The sequence below is a fragment of the Drosophila serrata genome, unplaced genomic scaffold (genome assembly GCF_035046125.1).
Source record: "Drosophila serrata isolate PLE 108 unplaced genomic scaffold, ASM3504612v1 contig_165, whole genome shotgun sequence".
NCBI classification, from domain to species: domain Eukaryota; kingdom Metazoa; phylum Arthropoda; class Insecta; order Diptera; family Drosophilidae; genus Drosophila; species Drosophila serrata.
The window spans coordinates 4200490-4222647 of NW_028257063.1; the positions used below are offsets into that span (position 1 = coordinate 4200490).

The 22158-nt window shown below is 38.0% G+C and overlaps 3 protein-coding genes and 2 non-coding genes across 6 annotated transcripts in view; 2 read left to right on the plus strand and 3 right to left on the minus strand.

Moving 5' to 3' along the window:
- The first annotated feature begins 17 nt into the window (after nucleotides 1-17).
- Smyd4-3 (SET and MYND domain containing, class 4, member 3) overlaps nucleotides 18-22158 on the plus strand; it is a 27628-nt gene continuing 5487 nt past the window's right edge. Inside the window, exons 1-2 of one of the 2 annotated variants that reach the window (XM_086827321.1) lie at nucleotides 18-206; nucleotides 509-685. The gene's annotated coding sequence lies outside the window, so the exon portion shown is untranslated. Of the gene's footprint in view, nucleotides 207-508; nucleotides 686-6692; nucleotides 6936-22158 lie in introns of those variants that run through there. The other variant, XM_020946862.2, reaches the window with a different exon arrangement.
- Nucleotides 547-15674, minus strand: sprt (PDZ domain-containing protein sprite). Its single transcript, XM_020946865.2, has 5 exons — nucleotides 15057-15674; nucleotides 8586-8714; nucleotides 2408-2805; nucleotides 1341-2348; nucleotides 547-1272 (listed from the first exon to the last, which is right to left on the minus strand). Exons 2-5 carry the CDS (start codon nucleotides 8661-8663, stop codon nucleotides 879-881), a joined length of 1878 nt encoding a protein of 625 aa, XP_020802524.2. The 5' UTR covers nucleotides 8664-8714; nucleotides 15057-15674; the 3' UTR covers nucleotides 547-878.
- Nucleotides 2889-6374, minus strand: LOC110179354 (persulfide dioxygenase ETHE1, mitochondrial). Its single transcript, XM_020946866.2, has 5 exons — nucleotides 3980-6374; nucleotides 3763-3907; nucleotides 3319-3682; nucleotides 3136-3254; nucleotides 2889-3073 (listed from the first exon to the last, which is right to left on the minus strand). The coding sequence occupies exons 1-5, from the start codon at nucleotides 4139-4141 to the stop codon at nucleotides 3018-3020; spliced, it is 846 nt and encodes a 281-aa protein (XP_020802525.2). The 5' UTR covers nucleotides 4142-6374; the 3' UTR covers nucleotides 2889-3017.
- On the plus strand, nucleotides 12571-12642 carry TRNAT-UGU (transfer RNA threonine (anticodon UGU)). The gene has a single exon. It is a non-coding gene; the product is annotated as a tRNA-Thr (tRNA).
- Nucleotides 18884-18955, minus strand: TRNAT-UGU (transfer RNA threonine (anticodon UGU)). Its single transcript has one exon. It is a non-coding gene; the product is annotated as a tRNA-Thr (tRNA).

The window sequence follows — 22158 nt, forward strand, 5'->3', positions numbered from 1 at the left end:
AACCAGTTGTATATTAGATTTCTAATTATATAAAGTAATTTGGTGAAGTAAGCCTTGTTAGTTAATCGCGAGTTCTATGAAAATTCCGCCAAAGCTGCTGGGACACGCTAACGTGCTTTTTATTGAAAGAGTTTATCACTACCGCGGCGTGAAAATGTGTGCCTGGCCGGCTCGTGCTTACAGTAAAGGCTGGAAATATTGGCAAGGTAAGGAAATGTAAATATACAGTTGTTTGTTTTATGCAATAGGGTATGTAATAGAGTAATAACTCATTAATTAACTTGAATTTGAAATAAAAATATAATAATGTAAGTCCAGCACTAAATTTTTGGTTTCATTATGCTTTAATTTGATCTGATTTTAATAAGGTTTTCACGAATTCAGTTCTATTGTTTATGTTTGTCACTTTAAATATTTTTTTATTAAAATATTTATGAAATAAGAATATACAAATTATTATTTCCTTTAAAGAACGCATTTTCTAAAACAAATATCGTCTATTTTTCAGCCTCGATCCAACAATCAAAAATAAAGTACACATTTAAATGAAGTGAAAAATTATTCGTGTATTCACAGTGATAAAAATTGTGCTAAGAAAATCATTATTACAATAATTGATCAATTATTGATATATTTTGCAAAAACTACGAGATGATAGCCAAGCCCTACTTATTGATAACAGAATGTAAGTACACTAAACTTTTGTTTTTATATACCCTATTTTATAAATGGATAAATCCTCCTCTTAAGGAGAGTTTATTTACAAATAATCATAGTTAAATTAATTATAATTTTGCACATGTCCGCCTGTTTTTTGGTTCGTCCGTTAAAGGATCGAGTTAAGCTAGTTTCCTTAACACTAAGTTTGGTTGGGTTTCCTAGATAAGCTTGTGCCTGCCCAGGGAAGCTGTGTGCATGGGACTGCAGTTCTCAATGAGCATGGTCTGGCCCTCATCCGTTGGGGATACTCCACCCTTATTATTATTATTAATATTATTGTTGTTGTTGTGATGGACCCGCTTCATGGGTCGCTTCCTCTCGAGATCTGTGCCAGGATGCAGCTCCACAGTCTGCAGACTCTGAGCTCTTTGGAGGGACAGGCGTAGGGGTTTCTTGGGCGGAGTGGGTCGAGTGGTGCGTGCCTCTGTGGGTGGCTTTGATTCGTTTTCGCTATCAAAGTCCAGGGACTTGACACTCCTCATGTCGCTGGGCAGGCGGGCCCTCAGGGTATGAGCCTCACTTTGACGTGGCGTCTCCCGGCGACTGTTCAGTCTTGAAAAGGATAGAAGAATGGAATAAGTAAGGCTGATTTTAGATTTAGAAAGGGCACTAGGACCTACCCATTATATTGATTGAGATGCTCTACGCTGCGAGCATGCGCACTCATGAGATGCTCCCGATGGAGCTGCTGCTGCTGCTGCAGAGGATCCCTGGGACGATCCCTATGCTGACGATCCCTGTGTCGCTCCTTCTCCCTGCGATGGTGCTGCATGTAGGCCGAGTCACTGTTTATGGAGATCTTCGAGGCGGACAGGGATTTGGAGGGCATGGAGTACATGTGCGGCAGTCGTTCCCTCAGATCGATGTGGGTGTTCTCCTTGATCAGTGTCTTGGTCACATGACCAGGCGGCGTCTGGCTTCCAACATCGTCGCCCATCAGCTCGATGGGTTTGCCACCCACCAAGGTGGTGATGTAATTGCCCCGCTGGAAGATTAGCGGTTTCTCTGGCGGCGTCGATGGGGGTGAGGAGATACTAATGCTGGTCACATGCTGGGACTGATTGGAGGAGGTTTGCTGATGGTGCAAATGATCCTGATGCTGCTGCTGCTTTGGGGAATGGTGCTCCTTGACCGTTTGGAGCTCTCGCACCTGCTCCTCCAAATAGGAAATGCGATGCTGTAGCCTCGTGTTGTTCTCCTTCTCCTGGTCGAGTTGCTTCTGCGGTATGGGCACAGATTTCTTGCGCAGCACCACCATTTGGCACTTGCCTGAGCTGCCCACTTGCTTTTGGAGCTCCTCCTTGGTTTTACCAGTGACCAGGCGTCCATTGATTTCCAGAATGCGATCACCCTTGTACAGGCCATCGCCTTCGAGAGCCCATTCCACATAGAAACCCGGTTGATCTGTCCTCTGCTGGGCTGCCCAACGTCCCGAGGTGGCATGAACGGCATGGAGGCTGAGGGACACCCCCGAGCTAATGATGTTGTAGAGAGTCTGGGCCTCCGGTTTGGACTTTTCCAGGCGTGCCTGCAGAGCACGAGCCTCCTCCACAATGGATAGCATTTGCAGCTCCTCCCGGCCCAGAGCATATTCCAGTTCAGCCTGGCGGATGCGGATGTCTATGTTGCTGGGGGAAGGATTGAAATGTAAGAATCTGCTTTTAAAGATAGAGTACTCAGTACTTACTCTGTTATATCGAGCTTCTCCAGGGCGCTCTTTAGATTCTTGATCTTGATTCGCTTGTTCTCCGCCTCGGCCTTCAGTCGGTTTAGTTTCTGCTCTGCCGCCGGCTTCTCGGACTCATCCAAAGGTGGTCCCGTGGGTCTGGGCAACTTTCCCAAACACAGTTGAATCCGCAGATTCTGGATGACTGCCTCTCGATCCTGGAGAGCGGAACGCAGCTCCTTCGATTCGCTGCGCGTTGAACGCGAGGAAAGAGTGCCGCCGAGAGAGCCACCTTTGCGCCTCCTACCTGTGGTGGAGCAGGTACTGGGGGTGCTGGTCGTCTCCTGGTTCGTCATCTCCGCCGTCGAGTGCAGACTGTACTTGGCGGCACTGCCACAACCCTTCGGATTGAGAATGGTCTGTAAGAATAGAATAGAACAACAATGAGATGAGTTTATCTGGACTAATAAGTGAGAGTTTGTGTTTAAAGTAAAGTCAGGTCTTGCATTTTGATAAGAAAATATGGGTTTTGTTTATTTTAAAGATTACACATCTCTTGGAAGCCTTATCGGATTATATATAAAAACTTCTTGATGGAGGGAAGAGTATTTTTGTGGGACTATACTGAGCTCTACTCCTTGGGTATATCGTACACCCCACACTCCTTATTAGCGGGCACCGAGACATCTGTAATTTGGGGTTTATAGTTAATATATGTATAAGGTGACTTAATTAGCCATAGTCCCCACCTATTTTCTTGGGATAGGGCAAGTTAAGGTTGTCCATAATCTTGACAAACTCCTCTAGGCTCTTGGTCAGCCTGGGATTATAGCGCTTCTCCTCCCAGACACTGCTCTCAAGTTGACCTCTGGAAATTGATATGGGTGTGGATTTAACACATATATCTCCTTAAGACTTTCTTTCCCACTCACTTGTAATCATGTGCCGGATATATTCGAAAGTTCTCCGGCAGCGTAAAGATCTTGCTGTGCACATTCTCGTAGAGATTACGGGGTGAACCCTCCTGGAAATCGGTGCGTCCACATCCACGTATCAATATAGTGTCCCCCGTAAAGATGCAGGCCTGATCCTTGATCACATAGCTCATGCAGCCATTCGTGTGTCCCGGCGTAGCCAGAGAGTCTATCACATGGGTGCCAAACTCAATGCGATCCCCCTCCTTGAGCTGACGATCCGCCTTGGCTCCACTGGCGGTGGCAATTACCGACTGACATCCAGTGAGTTTTCGCAACCATCCGCTGCCCGTTATGTGATCGGCATGCATATGTGTGTTGACTTTTCATTGGGGGGGGGGGTTCGGGTAAAAAATACACGGAAACGGTTGGATGCCATGTTGAAATTATCCAATCACTTACTGGCATACTTGAGGTGGAAGCCCAAATCCTTGACCAGCTGGGCATCCCGCTTGGCCTGCTCCAGCACGGGATCAATGATCACGGCCTCGCCGTTCTTCAGATCCGCCAAGAGGTAGCTATAGGTGCTGCTTTCCCCATCGAAAAGCTGTGTGTTAATTTCGAGATAGTCACACATGAATTTCATAATAATAATCCCTGGACTATGTATATTACATACTTGACGGAAGAAGAAATCGGGTGAGAAGGGTTGACGCTCTGGAAGACTCATGATGCCGAGGGAGCTCAAAGATCGTATATGATTGCTGGACAAGATCGTGGAGGTCGGGTTCCTTTGTTGGGTTGAGAGTCGCCTGAGGGCTGACAGCAAACTGGGGCCCATTGTGATATGGATTCTATGTGTTATTCGCTATTCTAGCTTCGTGTTTCTATTCGTCGCACTTCGGGTGTAATTGACCAACTCGGCGCTTTCCAATTTTTGCGTTTCGCTTGATAAATAATTCACTTGTGACGGAGCTTACTTGTATTTAGTTAATCAATATTGAGCTCTCACTAAGTTTACTTAATAACTGATAAGTGAGCACTTATTATCACATTCCTATCACACTTAATCAGAAATCTATGAAAATGTTATGATTATGAGCACTGGAATAAGAAACAATGTTTCAGGGCGCACACAGAAAATAGAAATAATATCTGCCGCTAATTTATATATATAACAGCTGATGTGTTGAGTTTCACCGAGTTGAATTTGGTTCTCATTTTGTAGGAAGCTCTCTCTGTTTAGAAGCTTTTTTTTGGGGGGAAAGAAACCTGTTGGTGAACCTGTTGCTCAAGCTTTTGGCAAACTTAAAACGAGAGAGGGGCCTACGTGATGGACAGAAATATAGGTTTCAATGTCATTATATATGATTTGATCATGTTTGAAACCCCCAGCCAAGGGTTATAACGTTATATATATTTAAAAATACTACATTTTCCAATATTAAATATAGTTTCTAATTGTCTTTTATGTTTAATACAGGGTAATTTAAGTTTGTGATTAAGTTTTGTTTAGTCTTATTGATCATCTAAATCTGTCCGTCTGTCCGTCAGTTTGTCCGTTACTAGGTTAATAAAATATCTAAAATTATCACTTAATTAAGAGAAACCAAGGAAAGAAGTTACTTTAAGCTTAATTTGCATTTTTAAGTTACTTATCCATGGTTTATTAAATTTCTTCAGGCAATACTGTTTGTTCAACTCTTTCAGACTGAAATTTTATTATAATTTAATACACTGCATACAGTTTCTACTAATGTTCATTAAACTTTATTATTTTTCAATGTATGTATACCAATTTAGTTATGGACATTTATTTTTTAGAATATTGCACATTTCTTATGCCTTCTCCTCCTTTTTACCGTAGTTCTATCATATAGTATATCGGGTATGGGATACTCTTCCGATTTCTCATAATTCTCGTTGCTTTGGGGAACTGGATAATACCCAGGATTAGCTCCAGACGAGACGTTTCCATTGGTTAAATTAAAGTTATTAGGTTGTAGACTCATCTATGCGATTTGAACTGATTCAACAACAGCTTCAATGTTTAGTTATTATATATAGAAAAGAAGTCGGAACATTTTTAATCAGGCATGCTAAATGCATTTTAAAAGGTATTTAAACTATTTTTTTCGTCAGAGGTCTATTTATGTGACTTTGTTTCACTTTATTCGTGTAAGTCCAAATATCCAAATCCTTTATGCACATTTCTTTTAGGAATAAAAAGACATTACAGACTCCTGTTGCATAGCCCTCAATGTCGTTATATATTTATTGATAATTTGTAATGGCCTAATGGTTTTGTTAAATATCTGTAATTCATTAAAACTATTGTATATTTTCTTTAGCTATTAATTTTTTTCAGCATTTATTCTTTAGATTATTGTACATTTCGGTCTAATTTTTCCTCTCATTTCGATGGTTTTATTATTTGGTATCTCTGGTATTTCATCCTGGTTCGGTTTGACATTGGCCTCAGGACGTTTGGGAACTGAATAATACGCCCAATTATCTCCAGACGAGACATCTCCATTTGTTAAATTTAAGTTATTTGGTTGCAGACTCATTTTTAGCGATTTTAACTGATTTAACAGAGCCAATGATAAGTTATTATATATAGGAAAAAAAGCGGAATATCTTCATTTATGCATAGTGAATGAATTTTGTATGGTCTATTACTATGGTTTTCTTAAATTTTATGGTCGGAAGTCTATTTATAGGAGGGATTTTCAACTTCCAGCCTACCTTCACACATTTTCTTTTTAAGGATTAAGCTAATATGAAGAAAAATATATTCAAATATTGCCTTAAGCTCGCTTCTTTCAAGAACAAAAAGCCGTTACAAAGTCCTGTCTGAAATGCATTTACATATGCATTTAAAAAGACTGCAACAACCACCTTCTATGCAATACTTGAGCTTCCTGGCACCCCTACGATCCTTTCTTTATCAAGCAACCCCTTAAGGACCCTACGGAGTCGTTGAGAAATTGGTACAAAATTAATATTTAAAAGGGACTGGACATTGTCCACTCCGATGGGCGAACGTGAGAAATTCTTTGCCGGCCGGATTTCGTTTTAAATTTCTTGACTTTTCTCTCAGATCGTAAATAAATTTGCATATTTTAACAATCTCAGAATCTCATTCATTAACAGCTCGGCAAAGGAAATATCTCGCCGAGTAATTGATGTAATTTTGTGGAAGGAATTAATTGAGCAGAGAATATATGTATGCTAAGGGTAGAGATAAGGGTGGCTTACCAGGTAGGGAAACCTTTTTTGAAATGGAAATGGAAAAAGAAAACGATATCGGTTTCAGTTCATTTCGTTTCGCTTGTGATGTGATATAACTTCACCTTTGGTTATGGCCAATTTAGCAGGGACTTGTGCATATTAGCCATTATTACCTCCCACAAGAAAACAAAAACAGTTGTATCTGAACACCTGTGTTTTGCTTCACATCGATTTCTGAAGCATCCGAAACTCAAAAGGTGTTTTGTACACAAAACGTATTCGTCACTCACTTTTGCTTTCAATCATTTATTTCGCCCGGCAAGTGAAAGTTCCCATTGTGGACGACGGAGACTTCTTTCTACTAATTTTGCCAAGCCAAACTTAGGGGAAAAGGCCGCAAGGTGAGGAGGTTGTTTAAGTGTCTAAATTTAGTTATGATTATTGCGGTTAAAAAGTCAAAGATTACCCTGGGGGTCACATGAGACTTTCTTTCACAATTTCATCAACAAAACCCAGAAACTAGATTCTCTCGAGGAAATAAATGTTACATTTTTGTTTTTACATTTTCCTATCATTGAATTGTAATTTCACTTTTCTCACACTTATTCAGTTATTCCCCCCACACACAAAAAATTCCCAGCTCAGCGACTATGCAATATTTCACACATAATATCTGTTAAAAAAATATATATATCCATATTTAGATACTCGAACTCTCAATAGTTTCGAATGCAACAATGACTCTGCATTGTGGGTTGAGCGTGAAAGTGTTGAAAAAACTTAAAAAATGCATTCAATTGCATTAGCAATTAATAGTTGTAAGTTGTTTATGTGTTTTTTGAGCTTTTCCCCGTCTTTATTTGGTGTTTACAACGCTATATTTATATGCATTTATTTGGATTAAAAATTAAGAGGAAGAAAGTGGATTTTCGGTGGGATTTTTCGACTTATCGATGATTATATTTCTCATATATTAACAAGTTTTTATGGATAATAAACACTAATCAACAGTAGTAGTAGTAGTATAAAAAATGATAAGACTTCTAGGGATTCTTCTATTTGTGGGATTTTGCAGCATATCGATCATAATTTAATCGAAACTGATATTTTTATATGACAATTTTTTTCTACACATCAAGGATTACAAATCTCATAACTAAGCCAAAAATGCATTAATTTTAATTCGGATTGCTTTCCTATGTTAGTTTTTAAGAGGTTAATAAAGCTGCATACTCAGTTTAAAACCTAAAATTTTTGCCATTTTTCGGAAATTTTAATGATGTAACCCCTTATCATTTTTTACAAAAATCGACAAAAATTGAAAAAATTAATTTTCTTTAAAATGTAGCTAAATCGACTCGCCGTTTAATTCTGATCAAGAATATATATGATTTATGGGGTCGGAAATGACTCCTTCACTGCATTACAAGCTTCTGACTGAAATTAGAATACCCTTGCTAGGGTATAATTAAGCGAATAAGAGCCGGTGATTTTTGCAAAAATTTACTTTGACATTTAATAATAATATCTATATACTGCATTTTATTAAAGTATTACTTTTATTAAATACGTTATTTGTTTTTATCTACACGTATTTTTTATAAATAGATTTTGAAGTTCAAATCTCCATCTTAATTTTTGCAAACCCTCATTAATAATCCTTAGCATTAAATCGTGATCTTTTAGGGTAATTTATTTTCAGCTTTGGTTTATTTCTTGTTTAAATTTTTCTTTAATGGCATTTGCTTGCTTGTAAGCTCAGAGATTTATGTTTGGGCCATTGGCGAATTTGGTTTTGGCCAACTTTCTAGCGTGAGGCGATGCCAAGTATGTATGTGCCACAGCCTACGGCTTACACTCGCCGCTAAGGCCCTCCCTGTGCGTGTCAATATCTAATTAGCGCAGATACGTAGCACTCGCGGACTTACATAATCCGATCAGACAATGGGGGCGGGGCGGGGATGTTGCATTAATTATGTGTTGGGCCTTACACAATACCCATATCTACTTATTTGAGGTGCATACAGGGGCGGAGGGGGCGTGGCACTCACCATGGAGGCAGATTTCTGTTTGGCGAAGGCGCGATGATGCGCGGAAATTGGTTCGCTAACCACACTTCCGGTGTCCATAATGGGGAAAAGCTAGACAGCTTTAAATCGATTTGCAGATGGGTTTTAGGTCTGAAAGATAGGGAAAATTTAAATGTATTAAGATAAAAATGGTATAAAGTATGAAAAAAATGGTTGGAAACTATATTTAAACAACAAATATTGTAGGTAAAATATAAAATATTTAAATAATAAAAGGTTAGAAATATAACAAGTTTTAAAGGTAAACTATTGTAAAATAATGTGTTCAGCCTCATTTATTTTTCGTATACAATATTAAACTATTAAAACTTCATTTATAAAACTTGAATTAACGTTAGCTACCACGATAATCTTTGAACTTGAAGGTAACTATCTTTATAGTTACAATTATAGCCCCTAGAAAATGTATATAGTTTCGGTGTTAACCTCTTTAACTTGTCAGTGCTAAATCCGCAGCTGAACTTTGAACTTATAACGAAGAGCTAGAGTCCTAGACTTCAAGTCAAAGTCACTTTAATTTCGCGTTCCGGTTGGCAGGCGAAAAACAATTGGTGGCTGCAATTTTCGTCGGTTCGTCGGGTTTAACAACTCTGGCACGTTACATTTGCCAGTTTAATTAGCCCTTTCGAGTCCAGAACCCTATCCCATCTTCACACATTTCTTCATTCATATTTCAGAGAGTTGAAAAACTGAAAAAAGAAAAAGGAAATTCCAGCTCACATGCAAATGAGACGCACTTTCGGTGGTTGAGAGAAAGAAAAGAAAAACGCATTCGATATGCAGATTTGCACAGCCGCAAGATATACACACACTCGCAGAAGGGAGACTGCTTTTCGAGGAGATTGTATCTGCATCTGGCGGATGAGGTTGCATAGATCACATTACTTAATGTGCCGGCAACTGTTCATTTCCCTCTTTTCTGGGCTCTTTTCACTTGTTTGTTTGTTAGCTAGTCTTTTTTTGTCGCCTTTGTCGGCCTGCGAAGACAAAGCATTTTCATTCATACTGCAAATGTCATAGATACTTGTGACATACAAAATGTATCTCACAGAAAGTGCCGCTTACCGTTAGCTTGGCTTTTATTGAGTGCTAAAAAAATGGGTAAGTTCTAAGGAAAAACACTTCCCATTGAGCTAGAAGAATTCCCAAGTGTAAAAGTTGAGCAAAAAAGTCAACTTTCATTGCGGAAATATTTCTAATCGAAGTTGGCGGACAGTTATGAAAAACAAAAAGTTATTAGGAGCCTTAGAAAATATGTTTCTTTTAAGGGAATAAGTTCTAAGAACCAAAGAGGGCTTGTCTTAGTTATTTAAGATATATTCTTTTAGCAAAATGTATCTTGCTTACAATCTATTTGATGTTCTACTCGTACAATTTAGTTTTTTGAGACCTTTTTGCCTTCAAGATATACCCCGAAAGTCATTAGTCTTGCAGGCTAATTATCATGCGAGCAGCGTTCTACAAAGTTTAGCCAAGAACAAGCATCAACATCACCATCGTTTTTGGGGTTTTCAGGAACCAGAAATATAATATAAGCCCCAAAGGGGGCTATGTGATGGAGGGGCCTTTTGGGTTACCTTGCCCAATGTGGGCCTATCATTAATCTAATTTCGCTTTAATGCCTAATTGTGGAAGCCAGAGAGAATGGAGAGAAAAGTGAGAGATACCTGCTTCTTCTTCGACGAGTACTCACACATTAGCGACTGGATTTGAATCTAACTATCTACCCTGAAAAGCTTGTACTTTGTTAGAACGCTTTGCTAATGAGCTGAAATTAAGGGGGAAAACGGGAGAGAACCTAGTCAGTATCTAGTCAGTTTTTAGTCAGTATCTAGCAACTATGTATGTGGTATTTGGCCAAATTGCACCAGTGTCAGTTACAATTCGCAATTGGCTGTGGGAAAAGTCTGTCAAGCGTGAAGATCGTTCAACTATACCCTCTTCTACATATACTACTCTTAGGACTTGACAACGTCTCCGCATGTAGCTCCCCGACTTATATGCATGTAATTATTTATTCTTCAATTTGCGTGCCCAACTTGAGAGGGTTCCCCTGTCTTTAGAGTTTCCATACATTTGATAGGAACGAGAGCAAGTGCAGCGAGGTACTTCCCAGGCCTCGGAGACTCGAAATTGTGGGCGCTGGAAGCCACTGAAGCGCAACCAGACCGAGAACAAGTGCCTTGTACTCCATAATCAAGTTATTAGAGAGGGTAAGGTAACGATAGGAAGGAGGCGAACCTACAGACATAACTCTATATAATTAAACAAATTAAAAAATGTGTTTGGTCCTTAATTCCATTAGGGAAATATAATTAAAACAGAGAAACATATGCCTTGTTGTATAAAGACTTTTGTGAAGGCAAGGCTTAGGGTTATTGACTTTTTAAAAGAGATCTATGTACATAGCTTAATCTAAGACATATTTAAAGCCAAAACCAAGTCAATTTTAAATCTCTTAGCAAAGCTTAGTCACCCCCAATTACCTTTTAGTAAATTACACACAAATTTATTGTTCAAGAACCCACACAATAGATCACGCTTCCACCTCTAATTGCCTCAGTACAGTGGAGCTCCTCTGTAATCATTTCCATTTGGACTTCCGGTGGCAAAGTTTTAAGCCAAGTTAAGTTGAGTTGTTAAGAAGAAAAAAACCAACCACCAAGTTTATGAAGCAATTTTCGGACTCAAGGTAGCCTCCGGTGGCCGCAACAATGTTTTCCACTCCCATCAAGAACAAGCTGCAAAATTGTGGATGTACGATGTACTGTTACATCTAAATTCAAGTTGCAAATTGCAATTTTCGATGGCCAGGCAAGTGGAACGCCAATGTCCAACGATGTCTAAGTGAAACTTGTTCGGTATCAAAATTCCGGTCTGCAGATCTCACGCAGAAAATGACCCAAATAAAAGAAAATATATACATATATATAGAAAAAGCTGGCGAAATGGTGACAAGTTTATTCTACTTTTTACCATTTCTCTTGAGTTTCCCAGATAAAAAAAAATCAGTCCCTGGGAATTGAAATCGAACTAGCGGTAACTCTCCAAGATTCTTGCAATAAATTTCAATCAGCAGAGATCTCAATCGGATCTCGCCATTGGCCATATATCAAATGCAGTCCGTTGGGATATAGATATAGTGTGTGTGTGAATTGCGTATGCTAAAACTCATCTTCCCACACATCAAATGAGGAATTTTATGTTAATTTAAGGCAAAGAAATCAAAAAACTAATTTTAAGCTTGACATATTAAGCACTGATAAAAATTTTAACAAGGAATTTTAAAGATTTCAAGTGGTATTTCATAAATTTCTTATTATTGCTTTTAAATCTTTCTTATATTCATAAACTGCCAATTAAAATTGGCCCATGAAGCCTTTCTAATATTTATGAAGTCATTTTAATTATTCTTCAAATTTTTGTGGCCCCTAAACGGATTTCTTTGCTTATTTTATGTTTACTTAGTTATATTTCAAAGAAAATCCCCTCTCATCAATCTCCAAAAAAAGCAATCAATTTTTATTTCTGTGTATATTTTCTGTAGGGGGCGTACCTGCCACGCCCCTCCCTCTCGGTGTTTGTTTCTTGTTTATTATTGCTTTCCAAATGCGCGCCTACAAAAAATTGCTACGAGATGAGCTCAGTCAGTGTTCGCAGTGCGCGCCCACAAATCGCTGAACAATGCAAAATTATTTTGCTCAATTACTTAAATGGAGATGACACCTGGTTCTAATATAAACTGGCTTCTATATAATAATAATAATGATAAAAACAATAATAACTTGTTTGTTACGCTTTGCTGTGGATGCAAATTTACCTTTGCACTGTTAACTAACAGCTGTTAAAGCTTCGTGTTAACAATGCGCACTGTTAAGCTTTTCAGCTGTTAGAAGCATTCTGAGCGTGCTAAAACGTGTAGCGTTTTTGCCAGCTGCATAACAGAGCCTCTTTAGCTCAGTGGCAGAGCACTGGTCTTGTAAACCAGGGGTCGTGAGTTCAATCCTCACAGGAGGCAATGCGCCTGGAATGGAAATTTTTTACTTTTTCTTTTTTTTTAATAAATTATTTTTTTTTACTTTATTTTTTTTGAATATTATTTGCCTTGCAATTTTCATTTTCCGCAAGGTTGTAATAATTATAATAATAAGCTTTAATTCGCTTGATGTTTCTGTAACATCTCCGTGATATTATTAATAACCTTTATGAATAAACATTTGCCCTGCGGGCGCCAAATTAGGTTTGTTTTTATTTTATTTCATTATATTTTGCTGTAGTTTTCAATGTGGTTTTCCTATATAGACCTTAACCTCTGTCTGGTTTGTGGTTCGTTGTAGTTTCCCAACACCTGTGCCCTGAGTTATTTACGAGCTGAAATATACACAAATTAGCCCAGAGCTTGGCAATTGGCTTGGTGGCTTGTCGCTGGGTATTATTATTATTATTATGTGTGTGCACAAGTGTCACAAAGAGTGAAAAAAGAAGGCAGCCCCGACATTGATAATTTTAATCGCTACGGAGGCTGCTGCTGGTCCACAGAGAGCGGGTCTAAAGCAACCAGACAACTTGGCCAAGAATATGGACTTAATGGACTTGACATAAATATGGAAATTTCTTTGTTTGTTTTTTTTCGGGGTTTATTTGTCTTGGCCAAGATCTGAACTTTGAGTGGTTACAAAAGAAAGGTCGTTGGTTTCTTTGTTGAATTAGATGTTCTAATAATACGAATAATCAGTGGTGTTATATCATAGAAGGTGATTTTTTGATAAGAATTTGATTTGATTTAGAGATGAAAGTTAAAGAGTTTGATAGAAAAATATAATAACAAAGTAGTTGAATGAAATGGTATTAAAATAGTTGTAAATGAACCTAGAATTCAGCTTCTAAAAGTTGTATTTCGAATTTACTCATTTCCGAACTGCTTCAGTGACCTTTGAGCACCTATAATTCCATTGTTTTCTCTGTATTTATGGTGTATGTTTATTTTGCAGCTGTTGTTGCCAAGCCACTCGCCGATAATTGCCCATCATTTTCAGGGGGCAATTATTGCCTGGCGTATTTAATATCATTCACTGTTAGAATGCCACCTGTCTCCGGCTGTCTTGAGATGCAGATTGGGGTCGCGAAAGTCTCGGTCACTATATGCAAATCAATTCTTAGAAAGTCGGCCTGATCAGGTGGCGATAAGAAAGTGCAAATTGCCTTGGAACAGAGATCGAACGGAAATACAATCGAAATGAAAGCGAAATCTATGCTGTATCGTGTGACTTGGTTTATATATATGAATATATATCTGAGTGATGGGAGCTCTCGTTTTAATTGTTACAGAAATGAATGAAAGTGAAAACGCCGGCAAAAACCGACAAAACAGTTAGACTGAAAACAAAGTCAACATGTATGTATGCAAAGTTATCAACACTCCGAATCTTGGCTTTCTATTCCCACTTAATGGTTAACTTGGACAAAAACAAAGTCAGCGTGGATGCGTTGATGCATCCCCACAAGAAATCACGACTATGAAACCCACATGAAACCACAACGAAAAAAAGCAATCACAGCTAAATTTACATAACGAACAAATACCCAAAAATAACCAACTTTGATTAGGTTGTTAGCATTGAAAAAAGCCACAAAGAAAAGATCAGACAAAAGTCTAAGAAGAGACCAAAGAGAATCCCAAATCAAAGACAAAACCCAAAGAATATGTAAATCACACTCGAAAGACATCCTGTCGTTAAAGGGTTTGGCATTTCAATGAAGAAATGGGAAGCCGATCAATTGTTATTCAAATGCAACTCGATAGCAACGATTCCCAAAAGGAAATATCTAATTAAAATTAATGACAAAAGGCAGACACATCTTGCATATAGTATATAACTCACGAAAAAGGTCTCTCTCCAGATTGTAATCTGCGCTGGGGATTCTGATCCCAACCGCAGAAATCTCATATGTAATTATATGGTCAGAGATCGAGTCAGAATATTTGATTTGATTTGATTGATTGTGGCTACTCAGAGGAATTCCATTAGAACTCGGTTGTGTCATAATAACTAAGCAAAAAACAAAAACCAACTGATTATTATTGCCTTATCTTTGACTCATCAAACAACAAATGGCGTTTTAATCGACGTCGGGTAATTTATTTATTAGGTAGAGAAACCCAAACTCTGAAGCCTTTGTTATGATAACAAAATGTGAAAGAGTTTGAAAGTTTAGCCATTAAATATTCAGATATCAGAACCGTTCACCCATCGTTTTAGGATTATGCAAGACTGAGATGAGGAGGAGCGGCCTTCTAAAAGATAAAATTGCCCCATCATCATTATAATGGCTCTGTTGACACCGATTTCTATATACACATTCTGAACTGCAATGCCTAACCTTTCGCTTTTCCATTGATTCATTTCGAACTATTGTCAAGACTCTACTTACCAGCTTTAAGTACGGATTCCAGTTTTAAAACTCTAAACAATGGCAAATCGATGGCAACATTTCATTTCATTGCATTTGATTGGTTATTGGTTAGACAAGAGGGAGGAAAGCCAAAGCCAAAGCCTCAATTTGGTGTTTATTGTATTGTGCGAATTATTTACACTCAAAGCATAAATCAATAATGTCAATTGATGGTAAGTCGATCAATTGTTTCGAACCGCAAAGTCAGGGAGACCGTTACTAAAACGTCAGCGGCACAGATTTATTGCAATATTTATTTATTTAATTTTTGTTAAATTCATTTCCATTGATTATTTCCGTTTAATTATGCTCACTTCCTCTGCGTATTTCCTTTTTGTTTATGGAGGCTACAGGAAATTTACTCTATCGCCACTTGGGAAAGGTAAACAAATCAACACACGAATGCAGGTTCCAAAAGCAAGAAGGTTCGTCGTCGCGCAGGCGCACAGAACGAATCACGAAATTGCAGGGGGATATTTATTTGAATAAAAAGATATAGCGATATATACATATGTATATATGGACACGGCACACCCGATCGCGACGACGGTTGGATGATTTCTGAACATCGTGACTTGAACGGCAGCCAAGCATTACACTAAGCGGCTCTCGCTCGCTTCAGGCTCTCTCTGGTCAGTGGTGGCACATGAAAATAGCTAGTATTTAGGAGGTTAAAAAAAAGCTAGATATAAGGTTTAAAAGTATATGTATCTATAGGAAATTTCAAAGTTAAATAATTTCATTATGGGTCTAAAGGTTGTTATATTTTAGGAGAGAAGCTGCAGATGAGTCTTTTTCCTTTTTCTAAAAAATAGTATAACTATAAATGATTGAATGTTGATAAAATAAATGAATTTTGTTACTAATATATAAACAAATTGATTAAACATTTTATAACTTATTTAAATGTAGGTGGGAACATTGTTTATGGTTCCGAAATATTTAACAAATATTAATTAACAATCAGATGAAAAATCAGTTGAGTTAATAAATAAATTTATATGAGTTATAAGTGTTATAAAGAATTTCTTAGATAGATATAGATTCCCGTGCCATCTCTGACATAAAATATTTATATATAGCTATAGAAACTAGCCTATTTCCTCATCCCTCTTGAGGGTAGGTAAGTTTTTGAGAGAACAAAGAGAGCCAGAGCGAGATACTGCACCACCAATGGAGTACTCACTGGCAAAGTGCATTGGGTTCCGGATTTATTGGGTTATACTTGCCCGCTGGGAACGTAATTCCTAAATGCTTGATAGAGTTCCAGTGCATTGAACTCATCTGCAGTGGGTGTCACCATCTCCTCCTCCAAATCTTCCTCCTCCTCCTCCATTGTTGCCTATTTTGACAGCTGGCACTGCATCACATCACATCCGAGATTTAACGACTGTCTCATCTCAAACTGCTCATTTGCCTGCTGCTCCAGTTGCATCATCATCTCAATATATGGCCCTGGGATTATCTCCCTCATATCTGTAGAGTTTCGGTCTGATGAGTCCGCTCGTGCGCAAAGTCAATTAAAATGATCACAACAATCCCGAGCTCCGATGCCCCGAAAAAAAGAAACCCCTTTGTAACCCATGCGTAGGGGTTGCTGGCGTTGATTGTATATTGCCCTTCATTAAGTGCAACCCAAAGCAGATAGCAGGCCCGAAAAAAAGGATTCAAGAGCTAGGGCATAAATCAAAATTAAACAAAAATTAAAACAGGAAAAAAGGAAAACATAAAAGGATAAAGCAGGCGCGCGTGCGCCTCAAGTGCGTCGCGGCACCCTAATTGCAAAACTTTTTATGGCTTTGATATCGTTTCGATTAGCTAATGTGAGGCTGGGCCAAAGCCATATGTTATATACATATATATGGGCTATAAATCAAAAAACTTGGCGAGTGAAATGTGCTTGTACCGTTAGAGGCAGAGCGTCTATTACCAAATCCATTGAAAGCAGCGTCGGCGCTTAGCTCATTTCCATACTCAGGTTTGTGGCTTAAGTCTTTCGTTTCATTTCGCTTCGTTTCGCCAGCGAACCAAGACATAAGATTGAGAATATCGGGGAGATATTACCAGAGCCTGTCGACAAACAATATAAAAATTAAAGAAAAACAATCCCCCCTACCGAAAATGAAAGACTTCCTCTTTTAGAAAAAAAAAACTGAAAGAAAAACAAAGGGAAAATCACTTGACGCTGTCAGTTACGCGAGGCCACTTTTTATGATTTTTCCTTTCCAAACCCGAACTCAAAAAAAGAAAACCGAACACCGCAACTTGCTTTGCTGTTGGGTTTTTCCTCGATTTTCCTAGAATCTAGTTCTTTTTTTATTTTTTGGGTTCGGCAGGGCCAAAGGCCAAAGAAAACATTATAAATTCGAGCATTTTGTGGGCACTTGAACATGAGGCAGGGAAGCGTCTCGTTGGTAATTTATGCCAAGTGGTTGGGATTCCCGATGGCCGAACAAGTAGCCGCTTGTAGCCTCAATTAAAATTGAATTTATGCCATCATAAAGAAAACCCAAGGCGTTGGGACTTGCTACCTGGATCCTATCCTCGCCTCAACTGGATTCTTTTCCCCCATTTCCTGAGGTGTGTGCGTGTTCAGAGAGCGTTTTCCGGATCGCGGGACAACATAAATTGTCTCGCCTTTTGGGAGAGTAATGGAAGCGGAACTTCTTTGCGTTTTTAGAGCAAGTTTTAGTGCTGCCATGTCCTGCGACAGGTGACAGGTGCTTTCGATGTAAGAGTATCTAGTTAATTGAGGAAAAAAGGAATTTATTTACAGCCTGGGAGAGTGTACAAAAGGGGATAGTTCTGGGATATATTTCCAAAACAATTTTATGTGAATTCCTGTGGGGTCTGTTTTCCTTTTGTGTTTTATTGTAAAGAATGTAGGGTGAAGGAAAGTATTTAAGGAGTTGTTTTTCTAAAAAATGAAAAGAATTGGTAAAGCATATTCTTATACCCCTGCACGGTATTCTAATTTCAGTCAGAAGATTCAAACGCAGTGAACGAATCATTTCCGACCCCTTAAATCATATATATTCTTGATCAGAATTAAACGGCGAGTCGATCTAGCTATATTTTAAAGAAAATCAATTTTTTCAATTTTTGTCGATTTTTTTAAAAAATGATAAGGGGTTACATCATTAAAATTTCCGAAAAATGGCAAAAATTTTAGGTGTTAAACTGAGTATGCAGATTTATTGTCCTATTAACAGAAAACATAGGAAAGCAATCCGAATTAAAATTAATGCATTTTTGGCTTAGTTATGAATTTTTTTAAACTTTGATTTTAACAATAAATTGACATATAAAAATATGAATTCAATATAAGTTATTTCAGTTACATTTCTTACTTCTTGTTAAGTATTTATTACAAAATTGAACAAATTAACCTACGTATATAAATTTATATAAATATATTTAGCTATTTATTAACGATATTTCCTTAACAAAAAAGTCTAATAATATTAATAATAAGTTAAGTAATTATAAATACCCCTTTATCAAAGAGAGTTCTATAATAACAAAACCCTATAATTGCTCCATTTATACCCCCAATAAACATTTCTTTGTTACATGTTTCTATCAAAAATCAAAGTCTTAATATTAGTTTAGCCGTTTGTCAGCTTTACTTTCCTAGTGCAAAGTAAGCTAAATAAATATATTTACCATTAAACATAAACAAACAGCAAGCTAATGAACTTTTGGCATAAATATACAGCTAATTTAAACCTCGAAAAAAGTAAAGAACAATTTTACCCAGTGACCTCAGCTATATATAACCTCGATCCCAGCTTTGCTCCCGAACTTGCCTCCTGTGAGGATTGAACTCACGACCCCTGGTTTACAAGACCAGTGCTCTGCCACTGAGCTAAAGAGGCGCACGTTTCGAGGGCGACCCAGTAGCGAATTTCAACTTTTGATTACCGCCAAGAGCCGGGCTTGCATTCTACCTACACACACACACACACACTCTCGTATATTTATACACACAATAGTTGGTGTCTTTATATCTTGAAAGAGAGCACGAACAAAGATAGATAGCTGGGGAAGAAGAACATATGTTGACACAGTTGGGTGTGTGCTCTCGATCTGCTGCTGTCGCCGCTCGCCTGATAAATGCTTTCAAACGCAATTAAGGGAAATGTGCAGAGCACACACAAGGTCAGGTCGACCGGATATTAATTTCACAAAAATTACACACATTCAGGCGGGGGATAATCAACATTAAGATTGGACGCGCTCCGTGCGCTCCAGTGGCCCATGACAATTAGGGTCAGAAGAAGAAGGCTCGAAGAAATTTCGGCGCCTCACCTGTTGCCATTAGGAGGGGCTTCCCTGAAAGCCAAGCTCGTCTTGCTGGCTGAGCAAATTCGTATATATTTTCACATCATCATTGTGACTACCACGCATCTGCAAGATACTCGTATGTATCTGGCAGTGCCGAGTGCAGTTCGATTTCAGTTTCGAGGCAGCAGTGCGTGCAAAATGGATCAACGATCTTTGCGCTTCGCCAGCCGTAAAATCAACAAGGCAGGCGCTTCGGGTCAGGGAATTTTCTTCTTCCCCTCCCCCCTCTGGAAAATGATCAATCGATTAGGTTCCATATGGTCAAAGAATTTCCTCGCAGCGGGTTTTGAAAAGAAACTGGGAAAAGTCCTGGCCAGCAACTGTCGCGTGCTGAGACAACAGCTGCTCTTAATGTGTTGATTATTTGAGAGAAAATATCTTTAAATAACCCCAAAAAAAACGGTGCCCAAATTGCCATTAAATCGCATTAAAATGAGACTGGAAACCGCAAAAAAAGGATTTCCTATACTAAGCTGACTAACGCTCCCTATGTCTCTATATATTGTATATTTTTTTTACCAATCAATCCCACAAAAATGTCAGGCCTCAAACAAAGGCTCAGGTAATTGGGTAAAAAATTGCCTGATTTAGTGTAAAATTGCAGTTACAATGCAAAAAAAAAGAATGGTAGGGAGAAATATGAGGCTAATACGCGATGACAGGCAAAGGACATTACATCAATGGCTCTGGGCTCGTCATTAGCATCCCGAAAAAACAGAGAGAGAGATCGGGATGAGCCTCGGGGTAGGACCAAGGCCATTCGTCACAGTCTGTCACTTCGCATCCATCTCACATCCTCATCCCTCATCAATCTCAGGTTGTAACTGTATTTACGGATGTAACAGCTTACGATCCCGACCCAAATCGAGATACTGCCACGTGCCTTTTCCCCTTTCCCCCTTTTTTGTTTTTGTGTTCGATCCCTTTTCCCTTTTGCCAGCTGCCGCCGACGCCGCTCTCATATAAACTATATATAGGGAATACCATACTATACTTTTTCAACCCTCTCCCAGTTGGTTTTTAATTTTTTCAAAAATTTACTTCATTTAGCTTTTGTTTTCCACTTGAGCTGAAGCACTTTCCATTGTTGCCTTTGTAATAAATAAACAACAACATGTTCGTGTTTCGTGTGCTTTCTTTTCGGCTATTTTGATTATTTTGAAGTTTTTTAATTAATTTGAACTGATTTCGGTCTGAAGAGTTTTCCACGCAATGCGTTTGCTCTAATGGAACTCAAATTGAATTAAGGCCTTTGTGCAATTCCATTGAAAAATAAAAGAGAAGAAAATCCAAGGGGGAGACCTCATGTGAAGAAGAGGTTAATGGGTTGATCAAGGGAAATGTTAAAGGAAATTGCCAAGGAAATCGCCAAGGAAATACTTTAATGAAAAGAAAATCCAAAGAAAAGAGTTGAAAGAAAAATTCAAGTGGACAATTTAATTGAAATTTGATTCCTGGCGTTGATGGAAGAAGTGACAGCTCAAAAGGGAATAATTATAAAGCGAGAAGTTCTAGAAACTCTTAAATTCCATAAGTGCTAAATGAAAAGTAGAGTTAATATATAAAGATAAACTCTATGTTAAGTCATCTATTGACACTTCCTTTCCCATATAAACTCAAGGTGCTTTAATATTCAATCTTCAAGTTAATCCCCAACTCGACACTCAATTGATTGACATAAATTTGTTGACTTGTTTTTATCGATTGTGTGATTTACATTCGCTCAACAACGCTTTACTTCCCATTAACTTACAAATCAGCTAAGAAAACTTAAATCTTAGCTTAAAAAACCACTTGATTTCTATCAATCGGAGGCCTTAATTTATTTAAATGTTTAGTCGAACGATCGTTCACAATTAATTAAGTGGCACACTTTGATTTGCATAAAAACCAACTTGACTCATAAATAAAAATAAAACTGAGCAAAAAGCCCAAAGCTGGCAATCAAGTACAAGATCCATAAAATTCATTTTCAAGATTTTTCGATGTTATTCAGACAATGGCCAAAATGCAAAAGACTTTGTGTGTTATAAATTATTTATGACGTTTTTCCCAAATGTCAACCGAGAGCCAAAGCCAAATGCGTCGCCCACAAAATGACATTTTGGAGGCAATTTTTCTTATTTTTGTTCGTATTGCATGCCAGTTTTTAATTATTTTTACCTGTTGTTGTTATTTTCTATTGTTGTTGTTGTTGTTGCGACAGGAAGGCGCTCAGCCTGGCCTAAACACAATTTAGTTGCTGCAATTAATTTGGGGTTTATTCGATTGTTGTCTGTGAACAACGAACGGTCTGTGAGTTTTCAGTGCAAATCAAGTTGACATGAATACCTGCGACAAAAAATGCAACAAAAAAAATTAACAAAAAAAAAACTCGGCTAACAACAAAAGACCTGACAATAATACACACACACACTATGGTGATGAAAAACGGAAGTATAATGTATAAAGCAAGGCAAAAAGCAAGGGAAACGAAGTTCTAAGTTAGAGTTAATTTATGAAATACCCTTAGAAAAGTTTATTAATGGGTAAATTTAAAGAATAAATTAAAAACTAGGTGAATATTAAAAAATTATAACAGCACAACAAATGAAGTTAATAAATATATGTAATTTAAAATAATATCGATAAATACATATGCATAAAATAACCTTAATAGTCTTTTATTAACTCACAAAAATCTTCACTATTTACCCTTTAAAAACCCAGAAAATTAACAAACAACATGTAACAA

Excerpts from the sequence above, each read along its gene's own strand:
- LOC110179354 (XM_020946866.2), bottom strand. The coding sequence starts at position 4,141 with ATGGGCCCCAGTTTGCTGTCAGCCCTCAGGCGACTCTCAACCCAACAA. Across the intron at positions 3,683-3,762 it reads CTTCCACCTCAAGTATGCCA|TCAACACACATATGCATGCC; the intron begins GTAAGTGATTGG and ends CCCAATGAAAAG. Across the intron at positions 3,074-3,135 it reads GCCCTATCCCAAGAAAATAG|ATGTCTCGGTGCCCGCTAAT; the intron begins GTGGGGACTATG and ends CCCAAATTACAG.
- sprt (XM_020946865.2), bottom strand. The coding sequence starts at position 8,663 with ATGGACACCGGAAGTGTGGTTAGCGAACCAATTTCCGCGCATCATCGC. Across the intron at positions 2,349-2,407 it reads GAGAAGCTCGATATAACAGA|CAACATAGACATCCGCATCC; the intron begins GTAAGTACTGAG and ends TCCTTCCCCCAG. Across the intron at positions 1,273-1,340 it reads CATCTCAATCAATATAATGG|ACTGAACAGTCGCCGGGAGA; the intron begins GTAGGTCCTAGT and ends ATCCTTTTCAAG.